Raw genomic sequence first — 19,086 nt, 5'->3', positions numbered from 1 at the left:
AGTTAAAATATTTAGCGAGGGAAGAGCGATTCTTTTCAAGTTCACTACATTGTGAATACAACAATTTTTTTTAGAATAGTGATGTTTTTAAAAACTGTAAGCATTCGTAAATGTTTGTAAAACAATACGGGGGGTTACACGGGAGGGAGGGAGATTCGAACAACGCGTTACGTAAGTTTTTTTATACCACTGAGTAGGCAAACAAACATACGGCCCGCCTGGTAGTAAGCAGCTACCGTAGCCCATGAACGACTGCAATACCAGGGGCATTACGCGCGTATTGCCGATTCTAAAGAAACCGCTTTACACCTCTTTTGAAGAACCCCATACTATAGTCTTTTGGAGAAACCTATATTTAAATAAAAAACTTGGGTTTAAAATCGTTCAAGTTGGCAATTATCCATCCATTCACAAAACCCATTATTTTACGGAGAATCCCTAGACAGTGTTATACATTATTTTTGTTTTCGTTGTCAACAATCGTTAGTTGACTTTTAGGTAAGAATAATCGCTTAGGTGTTATGTGACTTATAGGGATGGCAGTGGAGGAGAGCAAAATGTTACGACACGTTACATGGAATGAGAAGGAGTCAAAAATCTTCTAAAATTGCGTTACATAATATTTGAACGTCCCTTTATACACCAAGCACATCTTCTCCAAACCAAATGCAGTCGGTTCTTTATGTGGTGACATGATCTTTTCTTGAAATTTTTGGAAATTCTCTCTGAGGACAAAGCTGCATAGTTACATTCTAACAATTTTCAAAATAACTATACCTACTAAATATATTTGGATTACATTAGAAAGTTATCGCAACACAAGTTCATGATGCTGTGCTGGTCATTGACGATACGTCGATACCGAATTTTATGCAATTAAGCAAAAAAAACGGGACTAAGCGGTAATGTAACATACAGTTATTAAATATTATATTTTTTATGCAACTTAGAGTGGCAAACAAGCTGACGGCTCACCTGATGGGAAGTGGTAACTGTTGTTATAGACATGAGCGCTACCATGGACATAACAGAGTATACTGTTTCGCCCATATAACCCCCCCCCCCCCCCATGCATTGCCGTTTCTGAAAACTAGTGTTATGCCTCTGTATCCTGTAAATTCACTGCCATATCCCACCTTTCAAACCGAAACAGAGCCACGCAATCAACTGCTTCACAGTTGAAATACGAATGAGACAGAGGTACCCAATCAAACGATTTTTGTACAAAGTCTCTCTCGGTAATATATAATGAAATCACAAATACTGTTACGGTATTTCTTTATTGGATATCTCCGGTACAGTACTATCTGACCAATTTAAAATGCAATGTTATGTATCACTTCGAACAGTAATGCCGAATATTATTTGTACACAGGACAACATATAAATAAAGAGAAAAAATATATTAATTTAAAAGTAGTATAGATGTTTCTACTTTTTTTCTGGTGTGTATGCAGATTAAAAGTACACACAAAAATTAAGCTAAAATCGATGTCATAAATTAGTAGGCTTTTCTTAATTAAATTCACACTTCTAAAAAACTTCTACCAAATTCAAATATTAAAAAAAAATTAAGTTGAACTGTGTTATACTAGTCCATAAATCTCTTACATTCCAAATGGCATAGGTACATGACATACATAAGTAAATAAATAATACTGCTGAAGGATAACATACATTATTACTACCATTGTGACATCACTAAATCAGACTTCAATTTTAATTATACTTTGAATAATTTTTAAACTATTAATCTTTCACTAATTCTTTTTAAGTCCTAATAATTACGATGATGTTTCGTATAAGGGATTCTGTATATAATAAATCAATAGAGATGAGTATGATTTAAGGATAATTCTACAACTTAGGCAAAATTCTATCGCCATAATTATAGGCAAGACCTAAAAAAGACATTGCTATATACAATACATACACTGGTCACTCACTTCGTATTAAAATATACATTAGTGTAAAAAAGTCGCATTTTTAAATCAGTAAAACATTTTTAAGAAAAAGCTTTGAGCCTGCTTAATAATCTCACTGTCTTAGAAACACAACCTAAAATGCATACAAATAAAATTATATTCAAAAACACACCAAAGAAAAAATAGAAATTTACAAATAATTTCCTAAGATAGGTTCATAATAGATTTCCACGTTCAGATCACATTGTGCTAAAACACAAAAATAAGATCAGATAAACGGTTTATACGCATAGAAACTGCATACATCTAATTTGTATATATATTAATAAACACTTATCACGGTCCTGTTGAATGATTAAATGAGAACTAAATAATCTAGGATACCTATGGGCGCCTATCTATCTAAGCTAAAATATTTTGATAAATATTCCATACACGCTATATTCGACTTAATACTAGATTAGCAACGTATCACATCCATCGACCAATCCATAGCCACAGTAATGGAAAGACTTTACTAAACATCTAACCATTCATACTAATGGGGTTGAATATTCTGTACTTGAAATTTTTCTACACTCACCAACTATTTATATTATATTGTAATAATACAAGAATTTAGACAATAATATGGTTAAAATTAAATTTGTTCATAAAAAATTCTAACTGCGTATACTCATTAACATTTATTTCAAATACATGTAATAAGTACTTGATGTCTGTTAATCGCCTTCAATCAATGTACAAGTAACGGAAAATGACTTGAACAAGATTTAAGTACCATTACATAAGCAGTAGTAATTTTGCGTATAAAAATATTTACTGCTTAAACTATGGTTTTATTCTTTTATTAGTTTTATTTATTTCCTATAGTTTTGTTCATTTGTTCAAATTATCTGCCGCAAATTGTAATTGAAGTGTAAATGCTGTTTTAAAAATCAACATCGCAAAGGAGCATAAGTTTAAAATTTTATTTAAACATATAAATATGGACATTAATTCACCCATAAATGTAAAAGAAATTTTAATATTTCACTCTTTTGTCGTTTTAACAAGTGACTGAAAGTGTTTAACATTAATAGAACGATTTCTTATAAATAGTAAGGAGAAATTGCAATCAATACAGACCGAATATCCATACAGAAATATCAACTTAACACGACGTAAAAGTCATTTGCCGTCTAGTTTAGAAATCGTCACAGTAACGTCATTTAAAGCCACACTACACGTACGTACGCAATAAACGTAAAAATCAGTCACGCCGCACCCGCGTACGGGACTCGCCGTATCGTAGCGATTCGCGATATAATGTTCCCGATATCGGTTGCCGATATTCCTCAGTCTGGGAGTTTACCACTGTGGGTTAGGCGGTAGGTAGTCGGGAGCGTTTAGCGGGGGCGCGCCCGCCACCGCGCCCGCGACCGGCCCCGCGCCCTGCATCGCTCCCGAGTACGGTGGCGCCCCCGCGCTGTACGGACCGTAATAGCCTGCACTGCCATACCCGCCGTAATACGCCGGGTTTGGGTATGTCCCGTACGGCGGCATTCCATAAGCTGAGAAATAAATAATACGTTAAATTACATTTTTTCTTAGGACATGCATTAGTCTCTGCATATGAAGGGCAAAATTTTGAATCAACGCGAACTAACATGCCATAAGTATGTCTTGTAAATAAAATTTCTGTAATGCCAGATATTATTCAAATTTTATTATGACGATAAAAGTTTCCCAAAGATTTAACACTCATTCACGATTAATATTTTCATTTATAAAAGGAAGTTCTCAATTTTGTATATCTAATGCGACATTATTTATTTTATTGATCCTATTTAACGACATGTTAAGGTCTCTGGTGTTATTCCGATATTAATTTTGTCAAGTTTGAAATTATTTCTCGTGACTAAAGCTTTAAATTATAATAAGTTACATTGTTTAGTTTTAAATCATAATAGAAAATAACAGTGATAAGTGATATTTACCTGGATATTGTCCATAAGTACCCTCTGGTGGAGGGTTGGCAGGTGGATATGCCTGAGGCGTCATGGGACTCTGAGAGTGCGCTACATTCGGAGATGCTGAATTCTTTGTGACATCCATACCAGCATGGACTACACTGGTTGGTTGTGGTTTAGCAGGCCTCAAAGGCTGTCCAGGGAGTATATGTGGATGGGCCATTCCACTTATCGACATGTCATGGGGCACGTTAGACATCGGTGGTCTACTGATTATTCTAGACTGAGAATTGAGTGCAGTATTTTCTAATGGCGCAACGGGGGCAGTATTTTGTTCATTTTTTCTACATTTTTGCGATGCGTTGCCTGAACTTAAGAGATTTGTTACACTATGGGACATGTTAGAATTAGATGGAAGCTGCCTTTCGTTAATTTGGGATTCTACTGCTAATTCTGATTTATTCGGAGATTTTTTCTTCTTAGATTTAATGCTAGGTTTTTCATCATTACTTGGAGAATATGATTGAGTTATGTCATCTAAATTTTTCCGAAAATCGGGCATTCCTTCTTTATTTAGTACACTTGCAGTTCTTTCTAATTGACTTAAACTCGATTCAGTCTGGGGTCTGCTGCTTAAGCGTTGATGTCTGTAATTTTTCAGTAAATTGATTTTTCTCTCCACACGATCAGCAGCATTGGCAGATTCGAATTGCTCAACCTTTTCACGTGCTGCCATAGACATATCAATAGTATGATCTGCAGTTTTGGTTTCTAAATTTTCTTCTGGTGGTAATTTTTCATCTGTTGTAAGAACAATAGATTCAGACCTTTTTGATTCAGATTCACTCTTAGATTTTTCTGTACCATCAGAAGATTTGGAATCTTCTGAATGTTCAATTCTATTATTGCTATTCTTAAATTTATTACTCGACGATGCCTCTGCCTTATTTTGCTTGTAGGAAACTTCGTCATCACTATCTAATACTTGAGTGTCATCTTCAGAACCAACATCCATTTTATTTGTAGTATTATTTTCATTATTTTCATTATCTGACTTCTTGGAATCTTTCGTTATTTTCGTTATGCTTACAGATCCTGACAAATTTGGACGCATTATCCTTCCATGTTGAAGAGGTGTTCTTGGACGCATACCAGAATATGCTCTTAATTCCCCTAGTCGATTTCTTATATCGGCTATTTTTTGACCTGGAAGCATAGGTCTGGCTAACTTGTTTTGACCAACCATCGAGGGTCGAGCTAAAACTCGCTGATAACCAGGTCTCGCGCCCGTTTTAGATGTGATTGTTATTGCTGAATTATTTTTAAGGGAGCCAGGTATATTCGTGGATGTTGGACGACCACCTAAAACTAGAGAAAAAATCATTTTAGTAAAACTTTATATAATATTAAAAAAAAAAAATGATATTATAAATGTTAAACTTTACTAAGATATTTGGATCTCTATTACTCAAAGATGCTTATAGTGGATTTAAATAAACTATGGTAAACTGCTAAACCAGATCCTAAATTAACACAGAATTCTTTTTATTTACATAAGCAAAACTACATAATAGAACTATCACAATTTTTACATACCTTTTTTTCCGACAGGGTTGTCCTTATTATCTCCTCCTTTTTGTCCTAAGCCTTTAAATGAAGTCTTGATAGCAATAATCTTCCCAGATTCAAGCTGCATATAAATTCCCTTCGGTGATTTTAACACCATAACACGTTGACCAGCTTTCAATACGATATTCGTTTTCTCAGCTGAATTTGTTGGAATCACTACATCTATTAAAATAAAAATATAATATGAGTTAAATATTATTCATATTTAATACTATTATGAGTGTTATTATGTCAATATTAGTACTATTATGAATGAAATATGGATAGATGAAAATAACAAATACACATTAAATAAAAGAGATAACTATTTACACATATTATACACTGTACTTGATGATGATGCAATGTGTTTATGTTGTACAATGGTGTGGAAGTTTAATGTGACGTTTTGGATGTGTGTATAATGTGACGTTTTGAACGTGTGTATAATGTGGTATAATGGAGTAGTGTACGTAAAGTGTGGTGTAGTAGGATGTTGTGTGCAATAATAATGAGGCTTGTGTGTGATATCAGTTACCTAATGGCAGCGTCATTTCTTGCGCGGTCATGCCCTGGCGGCGCCACACGTCGGCAGGGATCCAGCGCGCGCCATGTTGCATGGGTCGCACGGAGGCGACAGGCCGCTGCACCACGCTGCCATCCGCCGTACGTACAGTACGGTATGCTGCCGCCGGCTTCGGTGCCAGCGCCGCCTTCTTCTCTAGCTCATATCTACCCCAGACATATACATAATATACAACCTTTATATATAAATCCTCTTCCTCTTTATTCATCAAAATTAAAACCTACTGATCCACTTTAATTAAGAATCGGTCCTAAACCGCAAGAATAATTCTTAATCTATGTTAAAGAGTACATTTCAAAGAAAATTCAAAACATTACAATAGATTTATATGAATTCAGACTGATATATATATATATATATATATATATATATATATATATATATATATATATATATATATATATATATATATATATATATATATATATATCACTTGTAAATTACATAGATAATATGTTTATAAATATTTATAGGAAAATATATATAAAAATATAAATATTTAAGGATTTATCTCTGAAAAAGATCTCATTAAGTAAACTCAATACAGTGGGAGAGCAGGTTGTTAGAGGGTAGCTAAAGTCCATGAGTAAAAAAAACAATATAACAATAAACAATAATATTCCATTCAAATGCTGCATAAATTGCAATAAACATAATATATTACCCTCTTTGTGCAAGTCTTTTCTCTGCACTAGATAACTTCTTTTCCTTTCTGTCAACTAGTAGTGACTCATGTTGGAATGGTTCCTTGCTGAGGAGTTTTCCATGATCAGATATGATTCCTTGCATCAATACGTCTATGTATTTGTCTTTAAATGCTGATAGATCTTTTGGCTCAGATTCCTAAAAAACAATCAGTGGCTTACACAGGTTTTACAATGTGGTCAAATATGTAGAATCATTAAATATCTTAGTAATTGGGGGGAAAGGGATTGTTAGTAATGGAGACTGAGAATCCCATTGCTAGCAATATACCCAACCAGGTCGACCTCCTCGAAGTTCTCCCTGGAAACTATCATGGTTAATTCCTGATGAATTCATCATGACGGGCTAACTGACCTGTTTTCATTCTCATCTATCACCGTTCACTGGTGCTCCGCCAGCGTATCCCGGTAGCGCAGGCTACTACTATACCATTTTCACCCATCAAAAAAAAATATCTTAGTAACATAGAGACTGGAAACCAAAACTGTTCATCAAATAAAAATGGATAACAGTACAATCAAATGTTACCTTTTCATCATTATCAAAGCAAAGATTGGTGATTTCCTTCATAGATAGTACTGCGTCTGGGTTACATTCGTCGACGACACGGTCCGCCATACCCTGTTTGTTGATTTGACGATCATAAATTTTCTTTTCGAGGCACCAGTCCATCACGAAGCGATATACAAAACAAGGTTTTCGTTGACCGTACCTAAAAGATAAAGATAATAAACAAATGTAAACTGTACTTTAACGATGATTTATTTACGAAAGAAAAAAAAATTTTACTAAGACACTAATATAATAAATGTGAATATAAAATTGTTTCCCATTGACTTATTTTTACATTCCCTGGAACAAAGTTAATCATGAGGGAAAGGTGATGGGAAATTCCAGCCTCATTACTAGCAGTGCTTCCTATTCAAGTGGACCTCCACGTGGTCCCACGTAGCTCTAAGTAGTGATAGAAAGATGTCTGACAGTGAACCATTGAAAAATATTGAGTTACAGTGGATTAATAGATTACGAATAGAAAAATCACGATGTATGTGAAGATATAATAAAGTGGATACATTACCTATACACCCGACAGACAGCCTGTGTATCATGGCAAGGATTCCAGCTAGCATCAAAGACGATGACACGGTTCGCACCCACAAGATTGATGCCGAGAGAACCCGCGCGCGTCGACACCAGGAACAAGTAGATATGTGGGTTGGTATTAAATTCGTTTATTAGTTTTTCGCGCTCAAGAGCATGCGTAGATCCATCTAACCCTGTATAAAAAAATATTTTGGTTAAAATTATCAATTAAAATTACCAATTAATCAACAAAAGTGATAATTGTATCTTTTTTGTTATAATTAATAGGAAATTAAACAATTATGTATAAATTCTTTTATATAAAGGTAAATACTTACGATAATAACTTGTATTTCTTTCCCACAAGCAATTTGTTCCAGGAATATAATTTTTCTCTAAGAAATCTTCAATCAAATTCAATGTAAACAAACTTTGACTAAATAATAATATTCTATCGCCAAGCTTAATACTTTCATTCAAAATATAAAAAAACAATTCCATCTTCGCAGAATTTTCGATTATACCTGGTATATAATCTTTCAATAATTCAGATGCCCAATCGTAAGTCATTTCTTCTGCCTTTTTGACCATGGCCAATTCTTCTTCCCTGTTAGGTTTTTCTTCTTTGTCACTATCTTCAGATTCGGAATCGTTGTCATTTTTCTCCTTCGACTTTTTTCTGTCTTTTCTGCCTTTAGCTTTAGATCTACTCTTAGGTTTCGCCTTTTCTGACTTCTTATTTTCCCTACCTTTACCTTTCGACCTTCCTTTCTTTGGGGTATCCACTTCTTCAGATTCAGAAACATCACTTTTTGTGTCCTTTTCATTTTTCTTTGAGTTTTCTGGTTTAGTAATTGTAGGTGGAACCATATCTGTTGGTTGTTTTTTTATTTCATTTTTAACAATTTTTTTTGTATCCAAGTCTTCAATTTTAACTTCACCATCTGATTCTGATTTCATTTCAATTTTTTCTTCACTTTTCAATTTGTCAATCTCAGTCTTAATCTCTGTGATAGGCCAAGATGTAACTGGACTTCCCGAACTTGCACTTCCCAAAGGAGGTTTAGTTTCTAAATGTGCTGGAAAACTAGGATATTGACAAGGATAATTGCCATTAGTGTTTCCTTGTTGGTCAGGATAGCTTGGCGTATTTGTTTGATATGCATAGCTTGGATCTCCATATGGTGTAGGTGGCACATTTTGAGACATATTAGGTTCAGGTTTAGTCTCATTTGTTGGAAAAGTTGGAGTAATAGTTGATTCCGTTTTTACCGGCTGATTGGGTAAATTTTGAACAGGTGGCACATTGTTTTGATTGTTTGGGGCATTTGGATACCCTGGATAATTTTGAGAGCCATCATAGTGATTAAATGTGTTGGATGTGTTAGGTGGATATGAAGAATTGCCAGCATATGCAGGCGGTGGGTAAGGATGATTTGGGTACTCTTGTGAGGGTGTGTTATTTTGATAAGGCGACGCAGTATTAGCACTATATTCTGGGTACCCTGGTTGATTATACGTCGGATACGGAGGTCTCTGTTGGTTTCCATAAGCTTCCTGATTACCTGAGTATGGTTGCATTGCATTATCAGGATAAGGTTGTTCTCCTGAAGGTGTGTTGTAATTCGGTGGATATTGTTGTGGATTATTGTATTCAGGAGGTGGGTTGTTTCTATAGTCATGTGGTGGTTGATTATTTGGATACTGTGCATTATCCACTAAGTAACCACCAGAATTACCACCACCATAATAATTGCCATTTCCCCAGTAATTCTGATTATATCCTGGAGTACAATTGGAATTATTTGAAGGGTACTGATTAGGGTAATCATTATTATAAGGTGGTTGCTGTTGATAATAATTATTATCATAATTTTGATTATAATTCTGGTTTGGAGGATAGTAACCAGGTCCTGGATTCGGATAATTTGGGTAGGGCGGATAAGAACCGCTAGGTTGCTCCGGTCTGTATGCATTGGGAGGTCCATATGGTCCATTAGGTGGGTATGGTGGGTTACCATATACATTGGAGTCTGATCGAGGGGGAGCTGGCGCTGTTGTAGTATTTGGAGGAATAGTTGCCGCTGGTTTCTTTGAGTTACCCTGTAAAGGTTATAAGTTAAATAAGTATATATATAAACATTTTACTTGATACTTAACTTTAAAAAAACAATAGGAAGAAAGATAACTGGCACTTTGGTCTTTAGAAAAAAAGATAACAAGGAGAAATAATACATAATAACAGAAAATTATAAAGAAAAATAAATTACCCTAGGTTTAGCGGCTCTACGCGGAGGTGCCTTATTCCTAGCACGACCAGCTTTTGTCACACCACCCAACTCCTCTAGATCCAAATCTTCTTCAATGGCAGCATTTGCTTCACTTCGTTTTTTAAGAAAGTTATATAAAACATCTGGATGGTTCCATATCTGAAATATTTGTAACAATATGGAGTTCAAATTCAATTCATAATTAATTATTTTTAATGTCACATGAACATTTATTACTTGGTACTCAAACCATATTCACATTTCAAATATTTATTGCAAAAATATAGAATTTAGCATTTAGTAACACATTTGGTGATTTTTTTATATAAAATATAAATAAGAAAAAATTAACTTACCTTACAACAAATAGCAAACGCTTTCAATGGGTTAGGAACAGATGTAGACCGAACCACTTCATTCATAAATCTATCATATAACTTCCTCTGTAATGGCGTCATACGTACTAAAAGTACATACTCTTCTTTTTGCGGCAAGGTGGACTGTAACACTGCATGCGATCGTCTGCAAATATAATAAAGGTGTTTATATCAACATTTTTATATCATAAAAAACATTAAATAATGCTCACAAATTATTGATATCAGCAATATTTCTTAATGATGTCAATTTATATAAATTTCAACAGTAAGATTTGTTTTAGAAATTATGTGATTATTATTATAGTTCACTCACCTTTGCACAAACCCCACAAGTAAGGAATGCAGTACATGGGCTCTATATCTCATAAGACGTATGTCTTGCGGCGTAGAGTCTATACATTGACCATTTTGTATTGGACGCTCAAACATATTACAAAACTCTGTTTTGCTACCGAGATAGTTTGGCCGAACAAAATCAACCATACACCAGTACTCAAGGAGATTGTTTTGGAGTGGATATCCTGTAATAAGATAATAGATACGAAATTGAATTGAAATTTAAGTTGTTTATTCATATATCAATATTAATGAAGTATGCATATGCATAACAAACTATACTTAACGAAAAATGTAAAAAAGAGCAGCCACATAGTGAAGTTGATTGAATTAAAATATATATAATGTGTCTTATAAGACCATGTTTTATAAGGCACATTATATATATTTTAATTCGACACATAATTCTCATCTAATACTAGATCAGAAATACTTAATTTATATTTGGAAGTTTGATTTCTTGTTAAGTATTCGTAATTTGTTATTTAATTTCTTATGTGCATTAATATATTAATGAATGAATGAATGAGTATACTTTATTTGCATTATACAATATAGGAAATAAGCAAGACAATTAATGAATATAACGATACAATTGTATAAGTACGATAAGGCGGTCTTATTGCTGAGGGCAATCTTTTCAAGACAACCTTAGGGTAATGAATTAATTGTTGTGCAATTAGGTATGATAATATTAATGAAACTTAAGAAAATGTTTTACAGGTTATAGGTATGCTCAATATAAACTCACCAGTCAGAACTATTCTTCGTTTAGTTCTCATCTGTTTCAAAGCATAAGATATATTTGAATGGGAGTTCTTTATTCTATGTCCTTCATCACAGATAACCAAATCAGGACCTGGGCGAACGAGAGCTTCATACATCTCTGTAAGAAAACAAATTTAATATTCATGTATCATATCATTTGATATTTCGAGATTGCCTATTCAGCAAATGATCGTTGTCAATTTTATATTCCTTTTCTTTTATATTAATACTCGCCCACAATGTACTTTTTATTGTAACATTGTGAATTGTTAATTTTTATCGGGTGCCCACGATACAAGTTCGCCTAGTGTGGAACCCATTGTATCTTGTGTTATAACTTTATATTTTTGTCAAATAATAAATTTCTATTTTAATAAATTTCTATTTCTATTCAGTAAGTTTCAGCTTTTAATTACTACTTGATGATATAACAATATATAATATTGCTATAACAGAACAAAAGAACGAAAAGTAAGTTTGTAAGGAAATGCTACATGGTTAGCATTTAATGACATTACACAAGACCTTTACTAAATTGTAAGAATTCGAAAATCAAATTATCCATTTCTAAAATAACCAGATATTATGAAAAACCAGACTACAGATATACATGGCCCAACCCGTTACAAATATAAGTTTCTCTTATAAAGAAATAATCTTAGTGACTTGAGAGATACAACCACAATTAAATAAATTACTAGCATAACTCACCATCTAAAAGTTTCTTCTCTTCATCAGTGGGTGTATCTTCTTTTTTCTCATCTTTCTTAGCCTCATCTTTGTTCTCAACTTCTAGTTTTCCTTGCGTATCACCATCTTCTTTGTCTAGTTTTGATTCATCTGAAATCTATATTATAAAACAACTATTTTATTTGTTGCAGCAGGATGTAACTAGAATCGAACTGTGAATTACACAGTTTGATTTTAATTTACATAATACATCTGAATTAGAAGCATTAATATTTTTCAATAAAGATACATTCTATAACAAAACAAAAACTATGTAATTTGACAATTTTCTTTGGCACATTTTAACTACATTACTATTGAACAAAATGGATAGGGAACGAAATAGAGACAATGGGTGAAAAAGAGAAGTTTTATTATGAAAAAAAGCAACTATTTAACAGATTTCATAATTTTATATACCTGTGTATCTTCATTAGTAATGTCAAGTTTGTCAGTTTTCTTTTCTTCCTTCTCTTTTTCAGTTTCCTGTTTCGCATCAGCTTTCTTTTTCTTACGAGGTTTTTTGTCCTTTTTCATACTTAAAAGTCTATATAATTCATAACCTATCATCAGTACTCCACCCGTGGTAGACCAATCCTAAACATATTAGAAACATAATTTATAAATACCGGTACTGAAGATAATGACAAATATGTAATGTAAAAATATTTAAATACTAGCTTTTTTTTTTTTATTTCGTCAGCGTATATTTCGATAATATATCGATATAAAACAATCAAACTAATTACTTCCTAATTCCTTAAACACATTTTTGGCACCATGCACCACGCAGTTCAATTACATTCTACTAAAAATATTTTCATCGCCGTAACCTATAAAGTATTTACTCAAATTACTTACTGTAAAAGACAAAGATTATACATTTTACGCAGTAACATATAAAAGTATTTATTCTAATAAGGATTAATTTGCAATACTATAAATGTGCATTGTAAATACATTATAATATAAACAATGCCACCAATACATCATTTTCGTGAAACTCTAATTTTTATGCAACTTACGCTCAAATAGATCTTAGATGACATGAATGACAAAATATTTATCGAGAAATTTGACAAATATAAGTTACTAGCGACCCGCCCCAGTTTCGCACGGGTACAATGCTGATAATAAATATACCTACATAATATATAATATAATAAAAAAATATCTTTTTTTATTATATATTGCTTAAAATCATTTCGTAAATAAGCTATTTTTCCCCGTAAAATGTAAAGGATAAAAAATGATTATTGCGGGTTATTCTTAACGGATAGACATATACCATTGCGGACTTTTTTGTTCCCCTTTTTAAGATGTACAATACTGTAGTACATTATTTGGATTTATCTCGTGGAGTTCAGCCAGCGTTTGCAATGTAAGCGCAAAAAATGTGTTTATTTACGACATCACATTAGAAACCCCTTAATTTATCATTATCTATCTATTAAAAAAACCGCTTCAAAATCCGTTGCGTAGTTTCAAAGATTTAAGCATACATAGGGACGGATAAACAGCGACAGCGACTTTGTTTTATACTATGTAGTGATAATATTCCGACCAATTTACACAATATCTGTTTGCTACAGCCTATGTGCTATACTGATTTTTAAACTTATTATATATACTTTATTTTAGTTAAACTTTATTCTATGAATGTTCTATAAAGTGTTCGTAAACAAAAAGTGAAGTGAGGATATAGGTATATACCGACTATAAATGTATATATATATATACATATAAGTATTTTCCATATTTATATGTAATGAATTATAATGGAGATACTACTTTCTTTCTAAAAACTAAAATAGTTCAGATTTAAATTAAATAACGCCGCTCTTAAATGATTTTTTTTATACAATTTAGAATGATGTAATTAACTAAAAATATTAAAAAATAATTTTACACTGTTGATGTTAAAAAATGCAAACTCATTACCTTGACTACTTTGGCGCGCATTTGAAGTGTCTTATGACTATCGTTGAGTACATAAATGGGGAAATTACGCGCTCGGACCTCCCCGTGGGCTGCCAGAGGACTATTTGTCGCATCTAATGGTAGCCACATATTAAATTCTGCCACCTAAATATAAAGAATATAAAATGTACATCACAAATATTTTATGAATATCAATTAAATCTTGATGGAGATAAAGCATGTAAAATACTAGCGGTTTCCTCTATCTATATACTATTGATCCTGTAAATTAGGATTATTAAACTAAAATATGATTTATTTGCGTACTAATATTTTGAGAACCAATAAATAATAAACTTCTGTATGATATGAGTAAGATAATATATTGAAAAAGATTATTTTAGCTAAAATAAAGTTGCATGTATTAAAATAATAACAAATGTCTTACCCAGTTTTGTAGTGTGTTAATAGGCATGATGCATAGCACAGTATTTGATTTGGTGTGTCTTAAGAATATATCACAGAAGCAAACAATTTGTAAAGTCTTTCCAAGGCCCATGGAGTGTGCTAATATGCATCCAAATCCTGTCGATGTTGAGAATCGCTCCACCGATTCTATTATGTTATCAAATAGAAACCTTACACCGCCAATCTAAAAAAAATAAGAATATTATATTTAATAATAATTTCTGGACCATAGACAATGTGCAATATTGATAATACTGACATAAAAATTTTGATTTATTAAAAAAAAATTTTTTTGCTTTATATCAGGCACATAGTAGTTATAGGTTAAGAACAAAAAAAATTATATAAAAGTAATAATATAAAAATTCATTTTAAATATCTTACACTTATTTCTTAACGTTAAAGATGAAAGCAGAGTCAATTATTTAAAATTATATATTTATAAAAAATTATATACCTGATGTGGTTTAATAATTCTAGCAATTTGTGGAGCCAGGAATATATCTTCTTCATTCTCTGGATGTCCTATGTTGATTAAAACTCGGCCTTGTTCATCCGGAATATTGTAAGCATCATTCACATGTAATCCTGGTAACAAAGGACATTTAAATTAACTCATATTTAAGAATTCATTTAAGAGATACACACACATCAAAATAGTAACAAATGTGGAGCTGACAACCTGATGGGTTTTCAACAAAATTTGGTTTTCTGCATTACAATAGAAATAATTAAAATGATGGTGTGTATATAAGTATGATTGTTTTGCCGTGTGGTCCTGAATGTGGCCATAGAATAGACTATCCCTTCCTTTCCCATGAGTGCCATAAGAGGCAACTAAGAGAGGGCGAGGGATGGGAAGCAGTATCCCTCTTAAAACAACTCTAAAGCCTAACTGCGGTTGCCAATCCGCCTACCAAGCGTGACAACTACAGGCAAAAAGTTTGATATGATGATATGATTCTTTAAGATATGTATTTATATTTTCATTTTTTCAATCTAAATGTAAAGATTAAACCAGAAAAAGTCCTTAAATTATAATTAAATCTAGCAAATTAAAGTTAGGCTAGATATGAAAATAGAAATATCTATGAAATAGATCTTTTTAAACAACTTTTTTACATTAGTACCTAAACCAAGAAACTAAAACACTGAACAAACCAGAGTTATGAGGATCTTCTTCAGCTTCTGGACTAGGTGGCACTTCAGAATCCGATAGCATTATGCAATCATCAGAATCTGATGATGAAGATGATGATTCCTCACCACTGCTACTATCGACAATTTCTACTACCTATAATTGAAAAATTTATATGGAATAAATTTGCATGTACATGTAAAATTCCATATTAAACTAATGAATAGATTTTAATAAATATTTACAGATTTATTAATAAATATCCAAAAAAAAATGTATAATTATTAAAAATAAAATTACAAAAATTAAATAAAAATGTAAAGTTACTTAGTTGCCATATAGTTTCTGAATTTAGAAGAATTATAAACTTACTGACCTCTTTTCTATCAGTCTTCTGTTCCATTTTACCTACTTTCCCAGGTATTGCACCAGATGTGGTTGGCTTTGGGACTTTAGTAACTTCCACTTGCCCTTGCTTCATTGTCTTCTTTATTTCACCAGAAGGCAATTTGACAAGTACTGTGTTTGGCAAACTGTAACAAAAAGTTGTAAACATTCTAATAAAATAGTTTTTTATATTATTTCATTTTTATATTCACTTAATATTGACATCCAGATACTTGGCAGTAAGAATCTTTGAGAGTACAATAAACTTACTTTAATTTTTGTCCAGGAATTTTCTTTAAAATTGATGATCCACCTTGTAATAATGACAATGTTTTCTGATGAATTTTGTTTTGCCGGTTTAATGCTATCTGCCTCTGTACCTATCAGATATTAAACAAAAGAATGGTCAGAAAAATCATAAAACATAATTACATTATATGACAAATAAGAAGATTTATACCTCTCTAATTATTCTTTGTTGTTCTTGGACACGAGCCAAGCGCTCAGATTCTTGCCTTTGAGCAGCAAGGGTTGATGCATCTAAATTTTTCTCATCCATTACCTCTCTGATATTTCGACGAACATTCAATGCATTTGTGTTAAGAGATTTTTTCTGTAAAAGTGATATTTTTAATAGATTTAAAAAAATATTAACATTTGCATACAACTTCATACCCATGAACGTTAAAAATAAGTGTTCGCCGCTTCTAGATGGCATAACTAAATAAAACACACACCAGATTTTAAGTGAGATATTTAAGAACACAACTGTAAAAGCAGCATTCAATTTGATACAGTAGTTTTTACAAAATTATTATTTTGTCTAACATTGCTTTTATTAAGACTCCTCATATAAATTTATTTTTAATTACAATTGTATCTTATTAGTAAGACATTGTGATATTAAACAGAATGTTTAAGCATTACAGTAATCACAACACATACAATGATACAAGTACTGAACTTAGAAACCTATCATAATAATAATGCCTAACTATTTATATACACAAAACTTATTGCAATACTTTTATGTACTTACTAGCTTTTTTCATGCTACTTCTCTGCTTTTATTTCAGTAGTACAATAATAAAACCAATTTTAGATAGTATATCAAGATAAAACATAATTATATCAAATTTTATTAAACCATTAAATTTGTAAGGCAGTAAATTTACAGGGTACAGAGGAATAACACATTGGTCCTCAGAAATGGCAACGCATGAGGAATATCATAGGTGAAACAGTATACTCTGTTATGTCCATGATACTGCTCATGTCTATAGGTGACAGTTACCACTTTCAATCAGGTGAGCTGTCAGCTTGTTTGCCATTCTAAGTTGCATAAAAAAAATTCAATTTGGTGCAATAGTTTTTACCTGATGTTAGAACAAACAGGATAAAATACAAGACAGACAGGATAAAATTACAAAAATCATTGCTCATATAATCTTTTCTTAAATACCTCTCATGTACAGATATCATCTAATTACAGTTTTATTATATTAAAATTAATTTTAACTTCAGAACATTGGTTCTTTATTATCTATCATATTATGGACTATTATTATTTATATATAATAATTCCTTTAAAATCTTACCTCATCTTCAGTCTCTGCTTTTTTTTCATTTTCATTTGAGGGTTCACTTTCTTCTTCCTCTTTTTTACTTACAGGTTTCACACTTATTTCTCCCATTTCCTTTAATTTCTCTGTAATATCAAAGTCTTGACTACTTTCTTCTTGTTTTATGCCTAATAATTCATCTGCAGATTTCTCTGGACAGAGTTCACCTTCTTCCACCTCTGCTATCTCCACATTTTTAGTTAGATCTAAATCACCCTCATTAATAATATCACTAATAGAAAGAGTCTTAGGCTCTTCTACTTGTTGCGTTTCAGGTTTCTCTTCCAATGGGACTTGCGAGGGTAATTGCTGGTCTTTTTTTACACAATCTTTCTTGGCTTCCACAATATCACCTGTCTCTGGATCAATGTAACTATTATCTTCTTCATTTAACTCCTGAACTGCACTGGGATTAACCACAAATTCCTCTTCTGATAAACCATCACTGTCTGATTGACTTGCTTCACTAGAAAAATCACTTAACTCTAATATATTGTTTCCAACTAAACTTCGAATTCTTATACCTGTGTCTTTTTTGAGCTTTTTTGTAAAATCATGGAAATGTTTAACTGCTTCCATTTTTCTTTTATGGCTCATGGGTTTGGGGCGCGCGGGCGCTCGCCGTCTTGGGTTCATAGCTGCCGCCTGAGCAAAGTGAGCACGCTGTATCCTCGCAATCGTTTCATCATCGTCCTCGCTATCCCACGTCTCTTCTGAATCTTCCTCCTCTTCCTCTCTCATTTTTAACTTGTTTCTAAGAGCACTCGCACCCCCCGTATCACCCATGGTAAAATTATCAACTTCTTAAAATTCTGCTGGTTTCATATCCAGCATCTACAAGTTGTCTCTTCAATTGTCAATTTCATATTTCAAGACCTAAAACACAATCCTAACAATTAGGGCTCAGTCCTCTCAGAAATAAACAATGTAATTTTGTCAAATACAAACAAATCCCATTTCGGGATGATCCTTTGTAGTACACGGGACGCGGCATAATACGAGACATGAAATTAAAGCCGGATAAAACAAATATTCACCTTACACACTTGTAATGTCTGAAAAACATTACATTTATTCTCTTATTTGTTTACTATATTAATTAACACTAATAAAATAATGCTTGCAATTAAATTTTAGGAAGCCATTACTTCCGCAATAAATAGCATATTTGACTATAGAAATTGTGTACCTATTCTGTATTCGACAAGC

The 19,086-nt window shown here is 32.5% G+C and overlaps 1 protein-coding gene across 2 annotated transcripts; it reads right to left on the bottom strand.

Annotated features, from left to right (window-relative positions):
- Window positions 1–1,261: 1,261 nt before the first annotated feature.
- Window positions 1,262–19,086, bottom strand: LOC113511970 (uncharacterized). Of its 2 annotated transcripts, none has more exons than XM_026895712.3 (23): window positions 18,915–19,086; window positions 17,854–18,753; window positions 16,716–16,868; window positions 16,526–16,635; window positions 16,245–16,401; window positions 15,892–16,024; window positions 15,188–15,318; window positions 14,711–14,914; window positions 14,284–14,427; window positions 12,763–12,939; window positions 12,325–12,460; window positions 11,597–11,731; window positions 10,823–11,030; window positions 10,486–10,651; window positions 10,130–10,288; window positions 8,198–9,962; window positions 7,855–8,053; window positions 7,305–7,488; window positions 6,736–6,914; window positions 6,024–6,217; window positions 5,474–5,668; window positions 3,905–5,245; window positions 1,262–3,478 (listed from the first exon to the last, which is right to left on the bottom strand). In XM_026895712.3, exons 2-23 carry the CDS (start codon window positions 18,661–18,663, stop codon window positions 3,276–3,278), a joined length of 7,083 nt encoding a protein of 2,360 aa, XP_026751513.1. In that variant the 5' UTR covers window positions 18,664–18,753; window positions 18,915–19,086; the 3' UTR covers window positions 1,262–3,275. The 2 variants fall into 2 exon arrangements, with proteins under 2 accessions (XP_026751513.1, XP_026751515.1); XM_026895714.3 differs by having other exon boundaries at window positions 3,905–5,239.

The sequence above is a fragment of the Galleria mellonella genome, unplaced genomic scaffold, assembly GCF_026898425.1.
Source record: "Galleria mellonella isolate WM207_F2 unplaced genomic scaffold, CSIRO_AGI_GalMel_v1 utg117, whole genome shotgun sequence".
In the NCBI taxonomy this organism is placed as follows: Eukaryota; Metazoa; Arthropoda; class Insecta; order Lepidoptera; family Pyralidae; genus Galleria; species Galleria mellonella.
This window is presented reverse-complemented; position numbering and strand designations above follow the sequence as displayed.

Excerpts from the sequence above, each read along its gene's own strand:
- LOC113511970 (XM_026895712.3), bottom strand. The coding sequence starts at position 18,663 with ATGGGTGATACGGGGGGTGCGAGTGCTCTTAGAAACAAGTTAAAAATG. Across the intron at positions 16,025-16,244 it reads AGAAGACTGATAGAAAAGAG|GTAGTAGAAATTGTCGATAG; the intron begins GTCAGTAAGTTT and ends TTTCAATTATAG. Across the intron at positions 7,489-7,854 it reads GCTGTCTGTCGGGTGTATAG|GTACGGTCAACGAAAACCTT; the intron begins GTAATGTATCCA and ends TTTATCTTTTAG.